Genomic DNA, 20,265 nt, shown 5'->3' with positions numbered 1-20,265 from the left:
GACTTTAAAAAAAAAAAAAAACCTTGCTCCTTGGTGGCCTCCATCAAGTGGCAGGCCAGCTCAATCCATGTCCCCAAGCCATAGCCCCATTTCTGGGACCCCAGAGACCTGCCATGGGCTACCTGCTGCTCTGGGGTTTGAGGGTTTTAATTAAGCCCCTTCTTTTAGGCATCAAACCTCCATTCACAAAGACAGAATCTTATTTGGCTTCTAGGACCACCAGCTTGCTCCATCCTCCTCAGAGCCTCTGTCGCTTCCTGTCAGTTCTTTCATACCCTACTTACACCCCGAGGTCCGATCTCCAGCACCGCATAAAATGTGTGGTGGTATGTGCCTGTAATCCCAGCACTTAGCCCGCAAAGGCAGAAGAATCACTATACTGCACTGTGTATCCCACACGGGCTCCATGTGTAAGATGGAAGGCCTCGGGCAAGACAGGCAGGCATCCCTCAAAGAAGGGGCCTCTCGGGGGCTCTCCCTGACCTGTGACTGCAATGTCAGGCCTTACCAGATCTGCTCTCTGAAGGTTCTAGAAACAAAGCAGAGCAGCCGGGAGCTGCCTGATTGATTGCGAGAGGGAACAGAGACAGAGCTGTGCGGTCCAGTACGGATGCTTCCAACCGTGTGTGTAAGAGTGCATTAAAATTTGGCTGGGTGGCTGGGGTGTAGCTCAATGGCAGAACTCTTGTTAGCATCTTTGAGGCCCTGGTCCTGCTCCCCAGCCTCATAGAAAATAGTAATATTGCCAGGTGGTGGTGGCTGCACACGCTTTTAAATCCAGCACCCAGGAGGCAGAGGCAGGTGGATCTCTCTGAGCTCGAGGCCAGCCTGGTCTACAGAACTAGTTCCAGGACAGCCAGGGCTGTTATACAGAGAAACCCTGTCTCAAATAAATAAATAGTAATATTAAGTAAACTGAGACATTCATATCTTGTGATATCTTTGTAGGCTGAGTTTGCTCTATAACCCAGGCTAGCCTGGAACTCCCAAGAGCTGGATTCCGGGTGTCTGCCACCACATTTGGCTTCATTTTCTCGCTTCCATAATTCACATCTCAGGTTCTTAGGTTCCCAGCAGGCATCTGTGAATAGTGGTGGGGATAAAGTGAACAGTATAGATGTAAAACTGTCTCCACCATGATAGAAAGTTCTAGTGCCCAGTACTAGTCTAAGTATTCCGCTGGATGGTTAAGGCAAGGGGTAGGAGAATTTGGGATGCAGCTTCAAGCCCCCGAGGACCTGCAGCCTCTGGACTGTGCTCTCGTCACTGGCCTGGGCTGCTGTTCTGGCCTCCCAACAGCAGCAGGTGTGTGTGTGTGTGTGTGTGTGTGTGTGTAGGTGAGGGGGTGTTCTGTTATATTGATCCCCACCTTCTCTGCCTTCACCTAGGTGGCTCTCCTATCTCCTTCTTTTCATTTTGGACCTGGTCATCTGCCTCGTCACCTGCCTGGGATTGGCCAGGCGCTCCAAGTGTCTCCTAGCCTCGTGAGTAGCCCTGTTTATGGTCCTGAAGCAAAGAGTTGGGCGGGAGGCCGCCTATAGAGGGAGAAGAGGGCCTAGGCAGGCCCTGAGAGTGGTAGCAGCCAGGATGACCCTCCTCAGCACCAGCTCCCTTGCAGGCAGGGGCTCATGTGTCACACGCCCCACACTCCAGCTGTCTCTGTACTGTCACAGCTGGGTCTCTTCAACCCTGGGATCCACTGGGATCCACAGCCCGCTCCTAGCTGTTAGCAGAGATGGGACGGACCGGGGGCGGGGGGAGTCAATGCATGACGGAGATGGGGTGGGGGTGGGAGGGCAATGCCTGGCCAGGTAGGGCTCTGCCTGGGAGGAAGGATGGCTGCTGTCCAGAAGACTCCCTCCTGTCCACCCTGCCGAGATCCCAGAGTGTCTGCCTCTCTCCTAGCATGCTGTGCTGTGGGGTGCTGACCCTGATCCTCAGCTGGGCTTCTCTGGCTGCTGATACGGCTGCGGCAGTGGTAAGTAGAGGAGACTGTGGTTGGCTGGTCTGTCCTGTCCTATTCAAAGACCCCGTCAGGCTACCTTTGGACTCAGTCCTTTACCTACCATCCCAGAGTCTTGAACTGAAGAGACTTGGCTTGCTTTGGTCCTGGCTAAGAGACAGGAAGGGGTTTGTCCAAAGTTACAGGGCTTCAGGGACAGAGCCAAGACAAGACACCCTGCTTGTTTGGGCATGCGGAGAATGTGTGGGTGGCCGGGTAGCTTCCCTGCGAGTGTGAAAAGCTAACCTGGTGGAAGTTGGGGGGGGGGGTTCCTTTACCTGCCCCCAGACTCCAGGTACGGAGAAGGTGGCATCTCCTACCTTCTGTCCCTGCAGTCTTTTGCCCTTATGCTCACACGTGCTCTGAAATACACGTGAGTGCTTCTGCATGCGATGCGTCAAATGTTATGGAAAAGTGAGGGACTTCCTGTATGAGAATATATAAAGAAAGAAATTATTCATCTTAGAGCTGAGCTGCCTGAGAGCTCCCTCCCTCAGCAGGTGGGGCTTGCTGTGTGCCTTGGCCTGCAAACTCAGTGGGACATGGCGTTTCCATAGTCCCTCGGAAGACCGCTTGTAGGCAGATCATCATGACGTGGTGTGAATCACTAGTTATAGGTGCTTGCTCTCTCTATGTGTGTATGTTGCTGCATGTCTGTGTGAACATGCATGCACATAAAACTGTACACATGCTGAAGAAGACACACTTCACTAGGCAATTTCAAGGAACCGCTCTGTTCTGAGGGCTGTCAGCCAGCCCTGTGGTCTGACTCTGCTTTTCCTTACCCACATCACACCTTGCCTGGCGTCCCTAGGGGTGGCTGGGAGCACCGGTCTTGTGCACATTGTCTGTAATACCCATGGGATAAATGGCCCCTGGTGCCACCTGGCTCTGCCACTTTTGATAGAGGCCTGTGTAGAAGCGCTAAGGAGCCAGTTCTGGTGACACGAGTCTATGGCTCCAGATGCCCCGGAGACCGAGTCGGGACTGCAATTTAAAGGCCTGTGAGCTAAGTTTGCTAAGTAAGGCTCGTCTTGTAAAGGGGCCAGGAGGCTGTGGGGCTAGAGAGATAGCTCAACTCCTAAAAGCACGTGCTACTCTTTGCAGGGGACCCAAGTTCCAGTCCTAGCACCCATGTGGTGGCTTGCAGCCATCCGTAACTCCAGTTCTGCACTATTAAACGCCCTCTTCTTACTTCTGAGCAGGACACCAGACACACACACACACACACACACACACACACACACACACACAGAATCTAAGGGGGGGATGGGACTGGAAACATAGCTCGGTGGCAGAACCCTGACCTACCTAGTCAGAAGCTGTAGGTTTGAGCTCTACTACTGTAAAAGGGGAGAGGGAGGGCTGAGGATGCTCAGTTAGTAAGCTTACTGATACAGATCATGCTGTGTTCGATCCTCAGCACTGGATAACTGGCCATGATGGTATCCATTTGTTATCCCAGCACTCTAGAGGGTTAAAACCAGGGGTTTGTAAGTTTAAGACTAATTCGGGTTACTTGAGGTCCTGTCTCAAAACCAACAAAAACAGAGAGGAAGTGGGTATCTCTCATCTCCCCTTTCTGTGCTGCGACCACACACCAAGGCCTGGTGCCGAAAAGACAGTACTGGAGCCCAGGCTGTGTTCAAGGCATCCTGGTGGCCTTGGGAGCTGGAAGGTTGTAAACACTGTGGGGAGGGGCCCTGCTGCCCAGAGTGATGGGCACAGCTGCTTGGCTGGCTGCCTCTGCTCCAGAGACAAGTGCGGGCACAGGGAAGCTTTCCGTGTTGAGCCTATGGGACTGGGTCCTGCTTCTGGCAGCCTCTGCCTTTTGAAGAAGCGATGGCATCCAGCTTGCCACCGTGAGCTGCCCCTTGGAAGCTGGCACCTTTCCCGCAGAGGCTTCTCCCATCAGACATCTTGCCGTTCAAGGAACCCACGCGTCGTTTTTATCTGCATCCGGGTGCCATGGAATGCCAGGGAGCTGGGAGCCATGCCATTTCCCTAATTCCTTTAGTCAGGCCCTTGTGCAGGAGAGGCGGGTGCGAGGGTTCTGAATGGGTCTTTGACAGAGCCGAGGCTGCTGTGGCATTTTAATAGGAAAGGGGGTAAGGAGGAGCTGTGGGGGGGGGCACCAGCTGTCAAGGGGTCATTGTGCAGAGCTTTTTGTGTTCCTCTACTGCCACCCTGCCCTCTGAGGCCTCTTTTGAGGGCAATGGGGCCAGATTCACACTGCTGCCCTTCCCCCAACCTGCCCACCAGGCAGGGCATCCATAGGATAGAGTGGACACTGAGACTCTTCCAGGGCACGCTGAGTTGGGGAAGGCTGAGAACTGGGGACCCAAGCTCAGAGCCTCCAGACCTGTGGTCCTAGGCCCTCACTGCTGGCCTTCCTGGCCACCCCTATGTAGTCAGTAAGAGCCAGAGACAAGCTTTAGGTGCCGGGGGCTCTTCGGGCAGAGGAGAGGCAATGCCAAGAAGGAAGAGAGCAGGAGGCGTCTCCACGGCTGCTTTGACTGCAGCAACGGTGACTGAACACTCCCAGAGCACGCAGGCCTGAGGGGTAGCAGGCCCACCTCCTGGGTTGGAGGCAGGAGCATTGCTTTGACTGCAGAAATGGTGACAGAACACTCCCAGAGCACGCAGGCCTGAGGGGCAGCAGGCCCACCTCCTGGGTCGGAGGCAGGAGCATAGCTTCTAGAGCCTCTAGCCTTAGCTCCACAGCACAGTGTTCGCCTGTGTGAAATGGGGGTGAAGAGCAGTACCTGGTGCCTCAGACGGCACGCAGGGGCTACTCGATGTGTGGTAGCCATCTTGGTTTCTTACAGTTTCCACAGGTTCTGAGGGTCACAGGCATGACTCCTTCAGATACTCAGGAGCTTCCTGCAGGCTCAGCCATCACTTGGGCTATCTCACCCAGGCTAGCTCACCTGGGCTAGCCTCTGGCAACTCCTCCTACCCGTCCTGCTTGCACTAGTTACCTTCTTCCTGACATCCTAGTCACCACTGAATGACTACTATATGAACACATACATGCATACACATGTGTGCCTGTGCATACACGTGTGTATATCCCCTTCATTGGTAGATCTGGATTCTCACAGTGACCCATGTACCCCACACTATCTTAATCCACTCTCCCAGGAGATGTGGGCTAAAGCTCAGGCCTGGTTTAAGCAGAGGAGGAAGGGAAGCCTCAGCATAGGTGAAGCCTCATAAAGGGGTTCCTAGTTCCCCATCATTGGACCCTAGGCTTCTTGAGGTGTGACTCCATTTACCATTATTCCCTCCAGCAACCCCAACCCGGCTCCCTATCTCTACTATTCCAGCCAAGGGGTGAGGGTGCACCGCCGGGCCTGCTGGTGCTGTAGGTCTAACTGATAATAATAGGCTCGCTGATTTATTATGTATGTTGGTGGTTTGTGTGTAAAACCATTCTCTGCAATCCTAAGTGCATGTGGGTGATTGCATATGTTGGGGGGAGGGTGGTTGTGTCTGTGTTGGGGAAGAGATGAACGAAAGTCAGGGTACTGTGGAGAAGTTTTGAATCTAGAGGAGCCTATTGCTCCCCAATGCTCCCCCCAACACACATTTTCTACTCTCAGTACTAAGACACAAACATGTGCCCTTGACAAGTACCAGACCTCAATCCTAAAGCCATGCCTGCGTCTAGAAAGAGCTCAAAACCTGAATATTGATTCGGTGGGTGAGGGGTGATGCTGCGTATAGACAGAGCACCCCTCGTGTTGCAGGACCATCTGCAGGATTTCCAAGCTCAGGGATCATGCACCAGAGAAGTGGGTAGCCCCTTAGTACGGGGCACGGGAACCAGAGTTTGCCCCTGCTGCTCTGAGAGGTGGAGCGCCTTTTCTCCAGTTCCCCATTGCACCCCAAGTCAGTTCTAGGCTCAGAACATGGCATCCTCCCGCCACTCCTTTCACGCAGTCACCCTGATCTTAGTGATCCCTTAGCCAGCCCACGCTCCAACTCCAGTCCTAGTCCTCTGACTCCCTGCCCCGGTCTCAGCAACGGAAGCCTGTCCCCAAAGGTCCCAAGATAAACTTTTTCCTAGCCTCACCCCTCAGATAGCAAGTTAGAGACAGGCATAGTGATGCACGCCTTTAATCCCAGCACTTCAGAAAGCAGAGGGCAAGCAGATCTCTGGGAGTTGGAGGCCAGCCTGGTCTACAGAGTGAACTCCAGGACAGATACATAGTTAGATTCTGTTTCGTTTTGTAAGTTGGGGACCTTCCAGGGGTTGACCACCAGAGCTTGGCAGGGGTGATGGCACAGTTGAGAAGAGCAAATAAGCCTGAGAGGAAAGGAAACCACCCTGGACTCACAGCTTCAGCTGCCCCTCGGTTAATAGTCCTATGTGGGGTGAATAGAGTCTTCAGGTCTACACAATAGGCGAGACTACTCAGACACAAAAAGTAAGTAACTTGCCCAAGGTGACAGGTAGGAAAGAACAGAGGTGAGACGAACCTGATAATCAGACTCCCAGCCTCTTTTCTGCCCCAGGCTGGGTTAGAGATCTTGTGACCAGGGTAGCAGGAGTCAGGCTCGCTCCTCCCAGTGCCCAAGGGTTTGACCTTCTTCTCCCAACTCCTGTCTCCAGGGCACCAGTGACTTCTGCGTGGCTCCTGACGTCTACATCTTGAACAACACACAGAGCCAGATCAGTTCAGGTAATGTATTCTGGGACCTCTGTCCCTAGAGCCGTTCATTCCCCAAGCTCAGGCTAAGCCTATATGATCCAGCTACCTACATGCTACCTCTTCCTGCAGTCGCCAAGGGTCTCCATACTCAGACTTTGGTTTTTCTAGACCACTTCCTGGAAAACTGCCTTCTTTGGGAGCTTGAGGGAAGAAGGGAGTGGGGCTGGACCACTGAGCAGGCAGAGGGTTTGGTTTCCTGTGGGCTTCCTGACACGGATGCTGTTGCTTTGCAGAGGTGACCCGCTACTACCTGCATTGCAGTCAGAGCCTAAGCAGCCCCTTCCAGCAGGTACAGCCCCCTCAAGTGCACCCTCATCCTTCCCACAGCCCCTCATCACCTTCCTCTCTCTGGATCCTGAACCCTGCCGTGTACCAAGATGGTGGCCAGTGGGGCATTTCTTCTCTGTGGTCCGTCTCTTAGCTGTTCTCTGGAGGGGACTTTGCTCTTGGTTACTGCATTCTATACCTTTCTCCTATGCTCACAGTGTGCCTCTCCCTGGAAAGCTGGTCACTCTGCTGGTGCTGTGCCCGTGGGGATAGAGCCCAAGGTTCTGTTTTTCTCACAAGCTCCATGTAGTCTGAGGAGCACATCTGAGTAGCTTGAAGCAAGAGGACTGTGGGGCTCATAAAAAGCCAGAGGAATGTGGGGAGGAGCATAATCCTACCGTAGTCGTTGTGTTGGCCGAACGGCTCGAAATCTGAACGCTGGGGAAGAGTTTCCTTCTATGACTTAAAGTCCAGTGTTCCAAAGCCAATGGAATCCAATTTCTTAAGCCTGTCCCTCCTATATATTTGCCTGAGGGTGGCATGGCTAGAGGAGGACAAGCCTCCTTGAAGCTGTGGGACTTCTGGGGGAACGGATTCTCACGGGAGGCTGTGGTCTCTCCACCCAGTCGCTGACCGCCTTCCAGCGCTCGCTGACCACCATGCAGATCCAGGTCACAGGCCTGCTGCAGTTTGCCGTGCCCCTCTTCCCTACAGCAGAGGTAAGGGAACTGCCACTCATAGCGACTGTGTCGGCAGGAGGGGAGCACTCGCTGGACCCCCACTCCCATCTGCCCTTTCCTCTGCCACACTCCTACCTGTACCCTGGCCAGGTTTGGGGGAGGGCATTCTGCCAGCTGTACGTCGTCCCTCACTCCCTGTGGCTCAGCCCTTTCCTCCTCCTTCTGCAGAAAGACCTTCTTGGCATCCAGAGTCTGCTAAACTCCTCTGAGACCAGCCTGCACCAGCTGACTGCCATGTTGGATTGCCGAGGGCTGCACAAGGTACTAGATGACTGACCGTGGAGGGTGTGGGAGACACCAGCAGGACACATTTTCCTAGAGAGAATCCAGCAAAGACCTAGGAAAAGGACTTCCTAGCCTCCTTTCAGGCCCAGGAATGAGGCTGAAGCCAGATAGTGGGAAGTAGCTTTTTGATTCTCTCTGACGGCTGCTGGGGAGCACAAAGAAAGGAACTTAGGATAGGAACTAGGAAGGTTGGGCAGGTTAGTTTTCGAATATTAGAACTCCCTAACCTAAGTGATGAATGTATAGTTAACCATTGCCTAGACTTCTGGCCACTGGGTCAATCTATCCATCTCACTATTTTGCAACTCAGTGGTTCAATCTAATACCAGGATACAATGTATATATGCAAGCCCTCCCGATGGACATGCTAGTGCATGCTTGTAGTCCCAGTACTTAGAGGCTGAGGCAGGAGGATCATGAAGTTAAGACCTCCTGGGAAGCCTTGTCTTAGAGAGAGAGGATGGGAGGGAGGGAGGGAGGGAGGGAGAGAGGGAGGGAGGGAGGGAGGAAAAGTCAGATATGGTGGCACACACTTTTAATACCCAGAACTTGGGAGGCAGGGGCAGGTGGATTTCTGTGAATTCCAGGTCAGCTAGGGCTACGTAGTGAGATCCTATCTAAAAAATACCAAAACCCTAACCTCACATATATACAATAATGCAAAGGACACTAGGGTTATGTGAGCACCTCACCCCCAAGCAATGTATGAGCCAATGTATGTCAACATCTTCCACAAACCATATAGATTTAGAATAAACCCATATGCTATGACCCATGTATGCCCCCCCACACACATCACATACACTTAGAAATAAGATAATAGACTTTTTTTAAAAAGTAATAGAGTTATGGATGTAATCTGTTTCCAGTTCTACAACTAGTCACCTCCTCATCTGTCTAGTTGGAAGTCAGCCTCCAGTGTCCGGCACACAGTAGGAGGTCAGCAAATTCCTGTAGAGCAGTCTGTCCCAAGGAGTCCCTCAAGTGGCTCTAGAGTGGGGTCCCTAAAAGGCGGTGAACTGTGCTTTGGGTGGAGAGCAACCAGAAGATGGTAGGTGAAGGCAGGAAGGAGAGGGGCTTCCAGGGAAGGGCTCAGAGCCTAGGCTTTGCCACCCATCCCTCTGCAATGGCATATCCCTGTTTCCTTAGGACTACCTGGACGCCCTCACTGGTATCTGCTATGATGGCATTGAAGGCCTTCTGTTCCTTGGTCTCTTCTCCATCCTGGCTGCCCTGGCTTTCTCCACCCTGACCTGTGCAGGATCTCGAGCCTGGGAACACTTCATCAACAGGTAGGGTACCAGAAAGGCTCCCGCCCCCCCCCCCCCCCCCCCCGCAGCATGGAGGCTTTCTGTAGGGAACACCAATGAGCTAGTCACCTGAGACAGAGGAGGCAGCAGAGGGTGTGGCAGGCTGGATGGATTTCTCTGAGGATTAAAATAGATCCCCGCAAAAGTAACTGGACCAAAGATGGTTACAACCCTCCTGATGCTGCCCTGTACCCCTTGCTCTGCTTCCTAGGCAAGACTTTGCAAGGTGACGTGATGAGAGCGAGGCCCCAGAAAATAGCAGGGAGGGTCAAAAATATTATTGTTAAGATGGGACCTGTAGGCCCTCATGGAGAGAGACAAAGACAAGATTTCAGGACCTCATGGATGGATAAGATAGGGTGAGTGGGTCACCTCCCCACCGCCATGTCTGCAGCCAGTATGGTGCACTACCTGGAAGGAGGTGGACGTGGAACTGGAGCCAGGTAGAGTAAGTCGTACCCCTGAAGACCATGCCTTTGTGGTTGCTGGAGAAGATGTATACGGCCCGAGAGCATCCTAGGAAGAGAGATTGGGGAGCGTAATAGGACCTTGAACCTCATCCCTCAAGGCTGACCAGCTTCTATGTCTTGTCCTAGGGACAGAGACTATGATGACATTGATGACGACGACCCTTTCAACCCCCAAGCTCGGCGCATCGCAGCCCACAACCCAATGAGGGGGCAGCTGCACAGTTTCTGCAGCTACAGCAGCGGCCTTGGCAGCCAGTGCAGCCTTCAGCCTCCTACCCAGACCATCTCCAATGCCCCTGTCTCCGAGTACATGTACGCACAGTAGAGCCCCCGGGTCTCCCACACCCAGCATAGCCCTCCCAGCCCCGGAGTGAGGTTGGGTTTATAGACAGAGTGTTTGGTCCCCAAAAACACATGTGGGAGGTCACACAACAGAGGTCACGGGTTGCCTGATAGCAGACCCCTCCACAGCCAAGTATGCTGGAGAAAAGCACGCTACAGGTGTCAAGATGTGGACTTTTGCCACAAGCCCTCAGGTCAGTCCCAGGCCTGAGAAGCTGCACTTCTCCACGCCGGAGTGCTCCTGGCATCTGTCCCTCATTGGTGGTCTCTTCCCTGGTCTCCCTGGAGCAGTGGTTCTCAACCTGTGGAGTAATAAATATCCTGCATATCAGATATTTACATTACGATTCATAACAGTAGCAAAATGACAGGGCGTAGCAATGAACTAATTTTATAGTTGGGAGTCCCATAACATGAGAAACTGTATTAAAGTGTCACAGCAGAAAGGTTGAGGACCACTGCCTTACAGCGTTCTTTCCTTTCTATTTTATTTTTTATTTATTTTAAATTTTTGAGGAGGTCTCACGCTATAGCCCAAGCTGTCTTCACCCTCCCTGATGTGCTGGGATTACAGGTGTGAGCCACCACCCCTGGCTCTTTTTCCTTTATTGTCCTACCCACAATCCCTCCATCATCCCCACCTCCACCTGCCACCACTACCACCCTCGGCTCGGCTCCCATGAGCACAGGTTCCTGCACACATACCTGATCTCTCCTCTCGGCCCACAGGAACCAGGCCATACTCTTTGGTGGGAACCCACGATACGAGAATGTGCCACTCATCGGGAGAGGTTCCCCTCCGCCCACAGTAAGTATCCCTTCCGTGGCAAAGTCCCTATCAGGGACATAATCAAAGATAAAACCTGTCAACAAAGTGTGTGATCCCCACAGAGATAGAAAAGAAGGCGACAGCTTTGCTGTTTTTTTTTTTTAATTTATTTATTTATTTATTATGTATACAATATTCTGTCTGTGTGTGTGCCTGCAGGCCAGAAGAGGGCACCAGACCCCATTACAGATGGTTGTGAGCCACCATGTGGTTGCTGGGAATTGAACTCAGGACCTTTGGAAGAGCAGGCAATGCTCTTAACCTCTGAGCCATCTCTCCAGCCCAACAGCTTTGCTGTTAAATAGGTATTAAAGCAGGCTGCCTCACACATGTCACGGGACATCAGCTACCCAGGACATAAAGACACAAAGCAATCCCACCCTGTTAGATGGTCTCCCGGGCATGGCCCACTGCACAGCTATCCTCAAGATAAATAGCCTCTGTCCTCAATCAAGAGGACCAGCAAGAGCTTTTGTTCCACTGGCCCATCATAAATCCACCCCTTAGTTAGAGTAACATGCTTGGCTGATCGTTGTTTTCACTCAGAAGGAAAAGCAAATTTCTCATACCATGTGACAGTCAGGGGCCTCCAACTTGGAGCTCAGCACCTAAGCTGTCACTGGGGAGGGAGTGTCTTCTATGATAATGGCCTTTACAGGGCCCTCAAGAAAGTGTTCCTAGGGCTAGGGATGTGGATCAGTTGGTAGAGCCCCTGCCTAGCATGCATGAGGCCTTGGATTCAAACCCCAGCACCATGAAAAACTGGATGTGGTGATTCAAGAAGTTCAAGGTCACATAGAACAAGTTCAAGGCCATCCTGAGACACAAGAGATCCTACTTCAAAAGGAAAAAAACGAGAAAGGAAAAAAAAAACCATTATTCTATTATTCTTGTAATGTAAGACCAAAAGGAAATTTCTTCTGCTTTTATTCATTTATTTATTTGATGTGCTTGGGGTTTTTGCCTGCACCACATACATGCACATGCCTGGTACTTGTGGAGGCCAGAAGAGGGCATGAGATCCCCAGGGATTGGAGTTACAGGTGATTTTAAACCATCATGTGAGTGCTGGGAATTGAACCTGGGTCCTCTGGAAGAGCAGTCAGTGCTCCTCACCACTGAGCCATCTCTCCCACCCCCATTCCACCTCTTAAAAAGGTTAAGGCTGAATTAGCTCAGTGGTAGAACACTTGGTTAGCGTGTCAGAGGTTTGGACCTGAGGAGAAGCATTACGGTATTTTCACCGCCTCTACCACTTCCAACCAAGAAGCAGTACGAGGGCAGAGCCCAGGATGTGCTGGGTGAATGGGTAAGTGGAGAAAACACCACACTGTCTGTTCCCAGCATAGCATCCACAAAGCCCAGGGTTACTGTTATGACAGAGAGCTGAAGGTAAGAGCAGTACATGAACTCTGGTACCCAGGTGACTGGTTTAAATCCCGGCTTCTACCTATGGGCTATGTCACCTCGGGCATGGCCTTTCTGTGCCTCGGTTCCTTGCACCTCTCGTGGTTTATGTAGTAGTGACCTAGAGGCTGCACCTTTAAAATCCCATCCTGCCGTCTGCTAGTCAGCTTTCTAGACCTTTCTTTCTCCCTCCAGCTGTCAGGCCACAGCGACACAGGCTGACTTTATTATTAATCTAAGGCAAACATGATTTGGGAAGATCTGCTGCTGGGGAAAAAGGAATTAATCGCTATACTGCGATTGTAAATAAAAGGGATTTCTGGGTTGCCTTCTGTTTGAGACAATCAGGCCACTCGCCATGTCCTCAACCGAGGTAAGCAACAGCTGACCTTATTTGCAAGGCTGGAGGACAGAACAGCCCTCATTGCCTTGGCAAAGGTGATTACCAGCTGTCCCATCTCAGCTAGCCCCAGTGGAAGAGTCCCACCCTCTGCCCCTGCTGGGGACATCTGGAGAGATGGGTACTGATGCTGTTGTCCATGGAAACCAGCAGGATGAGGATGTGGAACACATCTCAGGGAACACAGTACAACTGGCTGCCCTCCACCCCATGTACCATCTCTGAACTCTCAGCCCAAGCTGTGAGGGGGAGAGGGTTCTGCCTACGCCTCCACCTCCCTCCGAAAGAGTCACCAGAGTGGGTGAGTGAGAGGAAGCAAGACCACCAACGACTCAGCCTGGAAAGTGTCTTCCCCTTAGTTCTATCTCCACAGAATCTCTCTTGTGTTTCCAGACCCTTTCCTAGACCCCAACAAAAATAACTCAGGGCGATTGTGAAGATTCCTGAGTTTAAGATCTTCACTGGCTTTATCTTCAGTTCTAAGCTCTCCCATCCCATAAAACAGTGGTGTTCTTGTAAGACCTGAAAGGGGTGGTATTGGGGCTGAGAACTAGAACTCGGGACCTCACACATCCTCTGTCTCCCACTCAGCCCCAAGAGATGGGCTTTACAGACAGCAAAGGACCAAGGAGAGCAGAAACAAGGAACGAAATTCTGATTGGTCTTTTCAAAGTTCTGTCTTGTAAAAGAGATTCTTGTAGTCCTTACTGCTGGGTAAAGATTAAAGCAGAGGGAACCTCATGATCGCCCCGCTTGAAACTGACCCATTTCAAGAAATCCGGCTGTTCTTACTCATGTGGCACTTTAGCGAGAGTGATTCCATTTTGATTTCAGTCTGGCCCAATACAGGACTCGGGTTCGATTCTTGGTCCAAAGCAGTGACTCCTTGTCATTTTCTTATAATAATAGTTGTAGGGTTTGTTTTTGTTGTTTTGTTTGGGGTTTTTTTAAATTTGTTTGTTTGTTTGTTTTTGATTTTTCGAGACAGGGTTTCTCTGTGTAGCTCAGGCTGTCCTGGAACTCTGTAGACCAGGCTGGCCTCAAACTCACAGAGATCTGCCTGCCTCTGCCTCCAAGTGTTGGGATTAAAGGCAAGCGCCACCACCACCTGGCTTTGCCTTTGACCTTTTATCTTTCTCTATTCTATATACGTTTCTTTACTTCTTACCCTGTGGCTGGCTATATAGCTGGGTGGCTGGCCCCTGGAGTCCTCTCTCCTCCTTCTCATTCCTTGATCTCCTTTCCTCGCTCTTCTCTATTTAGTCTCTTTGCCTGCCAACCCTGTCTGTTTCTCTCTCCTGTCCAGCTATTGGCTGTTTAGCCCATTATTAGATCAATGAGGTGTTTTAGGCAGGCAGAGTAGTACAGCTTCACGAAGTCGAACAAATGCAGCATAAAAGAATGCAACACATCTTTAACTAATACTTCACAACAAATAGCAGCACGGGGGTTCTCCTCAGACTCACTGAGACAGACCCTCCCAGGGAAGCAGCCTGGGAGATTTGAAGTCTAACAAACTTAACAGGTGAGTTTGGGGAATATTGCTTTCAGGGGGTGGGTCTCATGCTTGTGTGTGCACTGGAATCTGTGGGCTTGTGGAATCTGGGCTGGGACCCAGGCAAAGCTGATGCTGGAGGCCTGGGAGCCAAAGTGGAGAGCCAGCACTCTCAGGCTGCCTTGCTCAGTGGTCCCAGTGCTCTAATGGACAGGATGGCCCTGTGTGTTGAAGGTGGCCCACGCGCTGTGGGATGCTTACCTGGTTTCTGCTTGTTAGATGTCCGTAGTATGCTGCCCTCACTCCTGCCCCAGCTGTGACAACTGGAGCATCATTAGATATCGTGAGTGTCTGAGAGACAAGATCACCTCATGGAGATGCCCTGGACCACCTGATACTCCTCATCCTACCCCAAGTGGCATGCTGGCTGTTGTGTGTGACCTGGACCTCAGGAAGGTCCCTGGGGCTGGGAGACTCTGATCCTGGGGTCAGCAGACCAGCAGCAATCATGAGCTTGTCAAGAAATGTAACATGTCTGGCTGGGCGGTGGTGGCACGCACCTTTATCCCACCCAGTACTCAGGAGGCAGAGGCAGGCTGATCTCTGAGTTGGAGGCCAGCTTGGTCTACAAAGCAGATGCCGGAACAGCCAGGACTGTTACACAGAGAAACCTAAAACCCTGTCTCAAAAAAAAAATAATAATCACCAAAAGAAGGAAGGAAGGAAAAAAGGAAAGAAGGATAGATGGAGACAGAGTCCCGGGGCCAGAGAGGTGGATCAGTAGCAAATAGCACTGCCTCCTTTTGCAGGGGACTCAGGTTCAGTTCCCAGAACCCACGTGGAGGGTCACAACACCTGATCCTCGAGTTGCAGGGGTTCCATGCCCTCTTCTGACTTTTGCAGGCCAGGTACACATGTGGAGCGAATGCGCACACAAATGCAAAACACTCCTACAGATAAAATCAGACTAAACATTTTCTCAGAAGGAGCGGAAATGCCGCTTCTCGGGTCCTATGTCAAGCTCTCTGGTGTTCTGACGGGGTCTACTGGGTTTGCGCGCATGCCCTAGCTTCTTCAGTTCTGGAATTGCCAGAGCAGCACTTTAAAACTGTTACTGTCAGTTTTAAAAGTTTGGTTTTCTATTTTTCTGTATCCTACCTTAATACAGGGAAAAACAAATCTTGGTGGGTGTGACCCTAGTGTGGGGATGTTAAAGCCCCCTAGATATTTGAAGACCCTTGTAGCAAGGGTCTTGCTGAATTATTTTAGGTCTGTTTTTTTCAAGTGGGGAAACAGAGGCCAGGAGAGGTTAGAAGACCTCCACCAAAGTCCCGGGTAAGGTAAAATGTATAGACGGGGACTGGATGATGGTTCAGGCAGGAAGGTGCATTCCTTGTGAGAACCCGAATTAGAGCCTCCAGAATTATAAAAAGCATTAAAAATATAAAAATGTATACGTACATAATAGAGAGCTAGGAGTGGAGTCTGTACTGTAATCTCAACACTGGAGAGTGGAGCTGGGTGAATCCCTGGGGCTCACTGGCCAGCCAACCTCACCTACTGGGCAGGCTTTAGGTTAATGAAAGACCTTGTCTTAAGGGGAAAAGAAATGTAGATGGCAGCTACACACCTACGATGCACGCTTGGGATTCATTCATACCTGGTTCCTAGAATCTGTGGACCTGCGCCCCTCCGTCTGCTGGCTGCTAACTGCTCCGAATGTCCCTAGTGCGCCTGATACAGCCCAGTGCTATGCCTCGGTGAGAGTGCAGCCTGGGAGCTGGGGGTGGGGAAGGAAGATTCCTGCTCTGTGTGCATGTGCTAGGCTAGAGGCTAAAGCCTGCGGCCCCCGAGGGATGTCAGACTCTAGGCATCAGTGGACCCGAAGCTTCTCACGCCACCTGGTATTCCCCCAAGCTTCACAATACCTTGTGATAAAAACACCATATCTGACTGCTGTACCTGGCCAGGTTGTCATTCCCTGAGAAGTTCCCGGCATCTTCGATGGTGCAGGTGCTACCTCTATGTACACAGAGGACCGGCTCCAGGAATCCCAAGGGTACCAAACTCCGATGATGCTCCTCGTGTAAAATGATGTGCTATTTTCCATGTAACTAGCTTCACTGCCTCTGAGTGAGAGAGATGCATACCATCTCTCTGGAGGCTGAGACCAAAAGATCCTTTTGCATTAGAGTCTAACCTGGATACATAGGGAGTTTCGGGCTATCCTGGACTACAAAGTAAGACTCTGTCTAAATAAACAAGTAACAGAAACAATAGAAGAAAACCAGAAAGTACATACATGCGCAATACAGGATTTTTTTTTCCAGTAGCTTTGATTTGATCCAAAGTTAGTTGACTCCTTGGGTGTGGAACCAGCAAGGGAAAGGCGGGCTGTATAATTTCAGGTTGGCCCAGTAGCGAGCTGTACCCTGTTCTGACTGCCCCTCCTCTCCTCCACAGTACTCTCCCAGCATGCGGGCCACCTACATGTCCGTGGCAGATGAGCACCTGAGACATTATGAGTTCCCATCGTAGCAACTTCCGGGGTACCTGCCGCCTCCTGCCAGCTTGGTTTTCAGCAAATGCAGATCCCAGCTGTGTTTTTGTGACAGAAACCGAAAAGTTCCCGGACAGGCAGGCTCCTGTGGCAGCAGGGACACAGCTGGTACTCCTGACCAGAGCCACAAGTGGACAAGACCAGCCTCCGGCCAAGCTCCCTATCCTGGAACTCCCCAGGACTCAGGGCCTGGTTCAGTCCCCCTTTAAGTCTCACCCTCAGCAGAGAAGAGGCAGTGAGGAGGGGACCACCAGCCGAAGAGCTCCATTCTCTCCAGGTCCTGCCACCGGGCCCCTGGCTCTTGTTAGAGCGGCCCTAAGCCCGGGCCACACCTTCCAGTTAGTTACTCTGTCCTCGGCTCCTAGCAGGTGACATTTGGAAATGTGTTAGGAGAACACATGGTCCAGGAGCCGCATTCTGGGACCACACAGACTCTGCCTAGACCACAGGATAGCATTATGAGTACTTCCCAGAGGGGACTGGTGGCACCAAGCTGGGCACTGCAGTCTGGCAGTCTTGGGCAGGAGCAGGGGAGAAAGCCTGCCACGTTCTGCCTCTCTCACCTTCACCAGTCACCTCCATTATGGAGCCAGGTCTCAACTGCAGGCAGGGACAGTCTCAGGTATGAACGGACATTTTGAAAGCAGCCAAACTCTTGTTCCCAGTATTTTAAGACATTTTGATGATCCAAAGAGTCACACCTCCCTCACAGGCACCTCGGACCGGCTCAGGTCCTTCACCTGTTTCCATGCCCTGGTTCTCACATAAGCCATGCTACAGGTCTGCAGGAGACGCTGGGAAGTGGGTTGTGGGTTTTTTGTTTTGGTATAGGCCTTGGCCCAGAACTCACAGAGATCCGCCTGCCTTTGCCTCCAGAGTACTGGGGTTAAAGGTGTGTGCCACAACACCAGGCCAGGAGCAGATTTGAGGGGGTAGGTTTCGAGACATGATTTCTCTGTGTACTCTTAGCTGTCCTGGAACTCAATCTGTAGACCAGGCTGGCCTCAAACTCACAGAGATCCACCTGCCTCTGTCCCCAAGTGCTGGGATTAAAGGTGTGCACCATCACGCCCAGTTTTGTTTGTTTTTTTTTAAATAAAGATCACTGAGACAACAAGTCCCCAGATGGCTGGAGAAGGGTATTCTGGGGCCCTGTAAAGGGACAGGCGTGGTAACTAAGAAGGCTGAGAGCTTTCTCTATCCTGAAGAATAGGCATTTCCTGGCTAGGAGAAAATAATGATCCCTGTCCTGCCTGCTGGGGGACCAGGTTAGGCTATTTGGTGCTTCCAACTTTCTGCCAACCCAGAGTACACGACACACTAAAGCCCCATGGCCTTGCACACCTAAGCAGGGCCTGGGTGTGCGACAGAACCGTTTCCATTTCAGAAGAGCCACACTGTCATCACAGTGACAGCTCCCAGCCAAGCCGCCAGGCACCGGCCTCACTGTGTCTCCTATTAACACATGCATATACTGTGAGCCACCTTTCTGTGTCTGTGTCCTGTACAGATCTTGGGCTGTGACCTCAAGGCATTCGCTTCTAATGTTCCCTCTGCAGCAATGGAAGGACTTTTTAATGCATGTACATCAAACTAAAACTCCTCCGGGTTCTAAAGGAGTCGGGTGGGCAAACCTCTGCTTGAAACGTCTTCGCCCTCACCTGAGCCAAGAAATAAACCACTTCTCTTAAGATATGCGGTTGACTGCTTCACTTACTTGCTAAGCTTTGGGGGACTAGCAAGGGAGCAAGTCCTCTGAGAGGTCGGGGAGGGAGGGGCTACGAGAGGCTCCTCCTCCAGCAGCAGTATCAGATTTCAGTGAGAGGCGAGATGGGGGCTGTGAGGAGCTGGGTAGATGGCTCAGCAGGTAAGAGCACTTGCAGCTCTTCCAGAGGATCTGAACGACACCCACATCAAGCAGTTCATAACCCTCCTAGCTCGCTCCATCTCCAGGAGACCCACTGCCCTCCCTCTGATCTTCCAGGATAACCACATACATATGTTATACACACAGAGAGACATATATACACATACATAGAAATTAAGCAAATCTTGGAGCTGTAGAGATGGCTCAGTAGTTAAGAGCTCTTGTTACTTTTGCCGAGGACCCGGGTTCGGTTCCCAGCACCCACAGGACAACCCACGGCCCTTGAACACTTCAGTTCCAGAAGTCCCGATGCCCTCTTCTGGTCTCCATGGGCACTCAAACATACATGAAGGAAAACACTCATACACAGGTCTCGTTATGTACCATTGGTCGACCTGGAACTCATTGTGTAGAACAGGCTAGCCTAGAACTCAATGAGATCTGCCTGCTTCTACCGTTCAAGACCTGGAACAAAAGGTGTGCGTTACTATGCCCAGTTTTGTTTTGTGTTTTGAAACAGAGCTTCTTTGTCTTAGCACTCACTCTGTAGACCACACTAGCCTTGGCGACTTCTGTCTCCCAAATGCTGCAACTAAAGATATTCAACCCCACATCTAGCTATAAAATATTTCTTAAAAAAAAAAAGAAAAAAGAAGGGGCTTTGAATGACTACCTCAGGTCACAGGGGCCGTGTGTGTGTGTGTGTGTGTGTGTGTGTTGCACATACGCCAGAGGACAAAGGACATTGGCTCTTCTGCTCTACCCCCTCCCCATCTTATCCCCTTGAAATGGCGTCTCTCAATAGTCTGTCAGCCAGAAGCGCTCCTGTCCCCCCACTGCAGCACTAAGGTCACAGGCATGTCACACCTACCTTTTTAGGTGGGTACTGGGGACTTGAACTCAGGACCTCGTGCTTGCACAGCAAAAGCTCTTGTCTGGCTGGGCGTTGGTGGCGCACACCTTTAATCCCAGCACTCGGGAGGCAGAGGCAGGCAGATCTTTGTGAGTTTGAGATCAGCCTGGTCTACAAGAGCTAGTTCCAGGACAGACTCCAAAGCTACAGAGAAACCCAGCCTCGAAAAACAAAACAAAACAAAACAAAAAAGCTCTTAACTGAGCCACCTCCCTAACCTCTGCCTGTAGCCCCTCTTACAAACCAGGGCTAAACTCCATTTCTACTCCGGGCTTTCTCCAAAGCTCTCTGAAGGTCACCTGTTGCTCATCAGGCTGCATCTTTATTAAGTGTTCACCGGGAGCCAGCAATCCTCCCTGGTATTGATATAAATTTTTCATTAGCCCTCAGAGTATACCTATAAAACAGGTGCATCAAGGGTCAGGATCTGGTTGGACTGAGGACAGACCCAGGTGTCACACAGAGCCCTGGACCCCGTGCTGGGTGACTCTGGGTGGGCATGGTATGGGGCAGTGGTCAGGCAGGAGCTGCCCAGGTTGTGCTCCTCCAGCTGCCATCCATGGATCTGTGCTGTGTACTCCCGAGCACCTTGCCTTTAAAGGTTGCTTCTCAGGACAGGGATGACTGGACCCATGCCTCTGAGGCAGCCACCACCCCCCC

At 51.5% G+C, this 20,265-nt stretch overlaps 1 protein-coding gene across 3 annotated transcripts in view; it reads left to right on the top strand.

Annotated features, from left to right (window-relative positions):
• Ttyh2 (tweety family member 2) overlaps positions 1-18,520 on the top strand; it is a 45,281-nt gene extending 26,761 nt beyond the window's left edge. Inside the window, exons 5-14 of one of the 3 annotated variants that reach the window (XR_005284999.1) lie at positions 1,389-1,484; positions 1,906-1,978; positions 6,621-6,690; positions 6,954-7,009; positions 7,614-7,706; positions 7,896-7,988; positions 9,162-9,304; positions 9,919-10,104; positions 10,864-11,042; positions 11,249-13,768. Coding sequence is in view for 2 of the 3 variants with exons in the window: in XM_038325633.1 (XP_038181561.1) it covers positions 1,389-1,484; positions 1,906-1,978; positions 6,621-6,690; positions 6,954-7,009; positions 7,614-7,706; positions 7,896-7,988; positions 9,162-9,304; positions 9,919-10,104; positions 10,864-10,942; positions 16,729-16,803 (964 nt within the window). In the remaining variant the exon portion in view is untranslated. Of the gene's footprint in view, positions 1-1,388; positions 1,485-1,905; positions 1,979-6,620; positions 6,691-6,953; positions 7,010-7,613; positions 7,707-7,895; positions 7,989-9,161; positions 9,305-9,918; positions 10,105-10,863; positions 11,043-11,248; positions 13,769-16,728 lie in introns of those variants that run through there. The other 2 variants (XM_038325633.1, XM_038325635.1) reach the window with 2 other exon arrangements.
• The last annotated feature ends 1,745 nt before the right edge of the window (positions 18,521-20,265 follow it).

This window comes from Arvicola amphibius, chromosome 4 (genome assembly GCF_903992535.2).
Source record: "Arvicola amphibius chromosome 4, mArvAmp1.2, whole genome shotgun sequence".
In the NCBI taxonomy this organism is placed as follows: domain Eukaryota; kingdom Metazoa; phylum Chordata; class Mammalia; order Rodentia; family Cricetidae; genus Arvicola; species Arvicola amphibius.
This window is presented reverse-complemented; position numbering and strand designations above follow the sequence as displayed.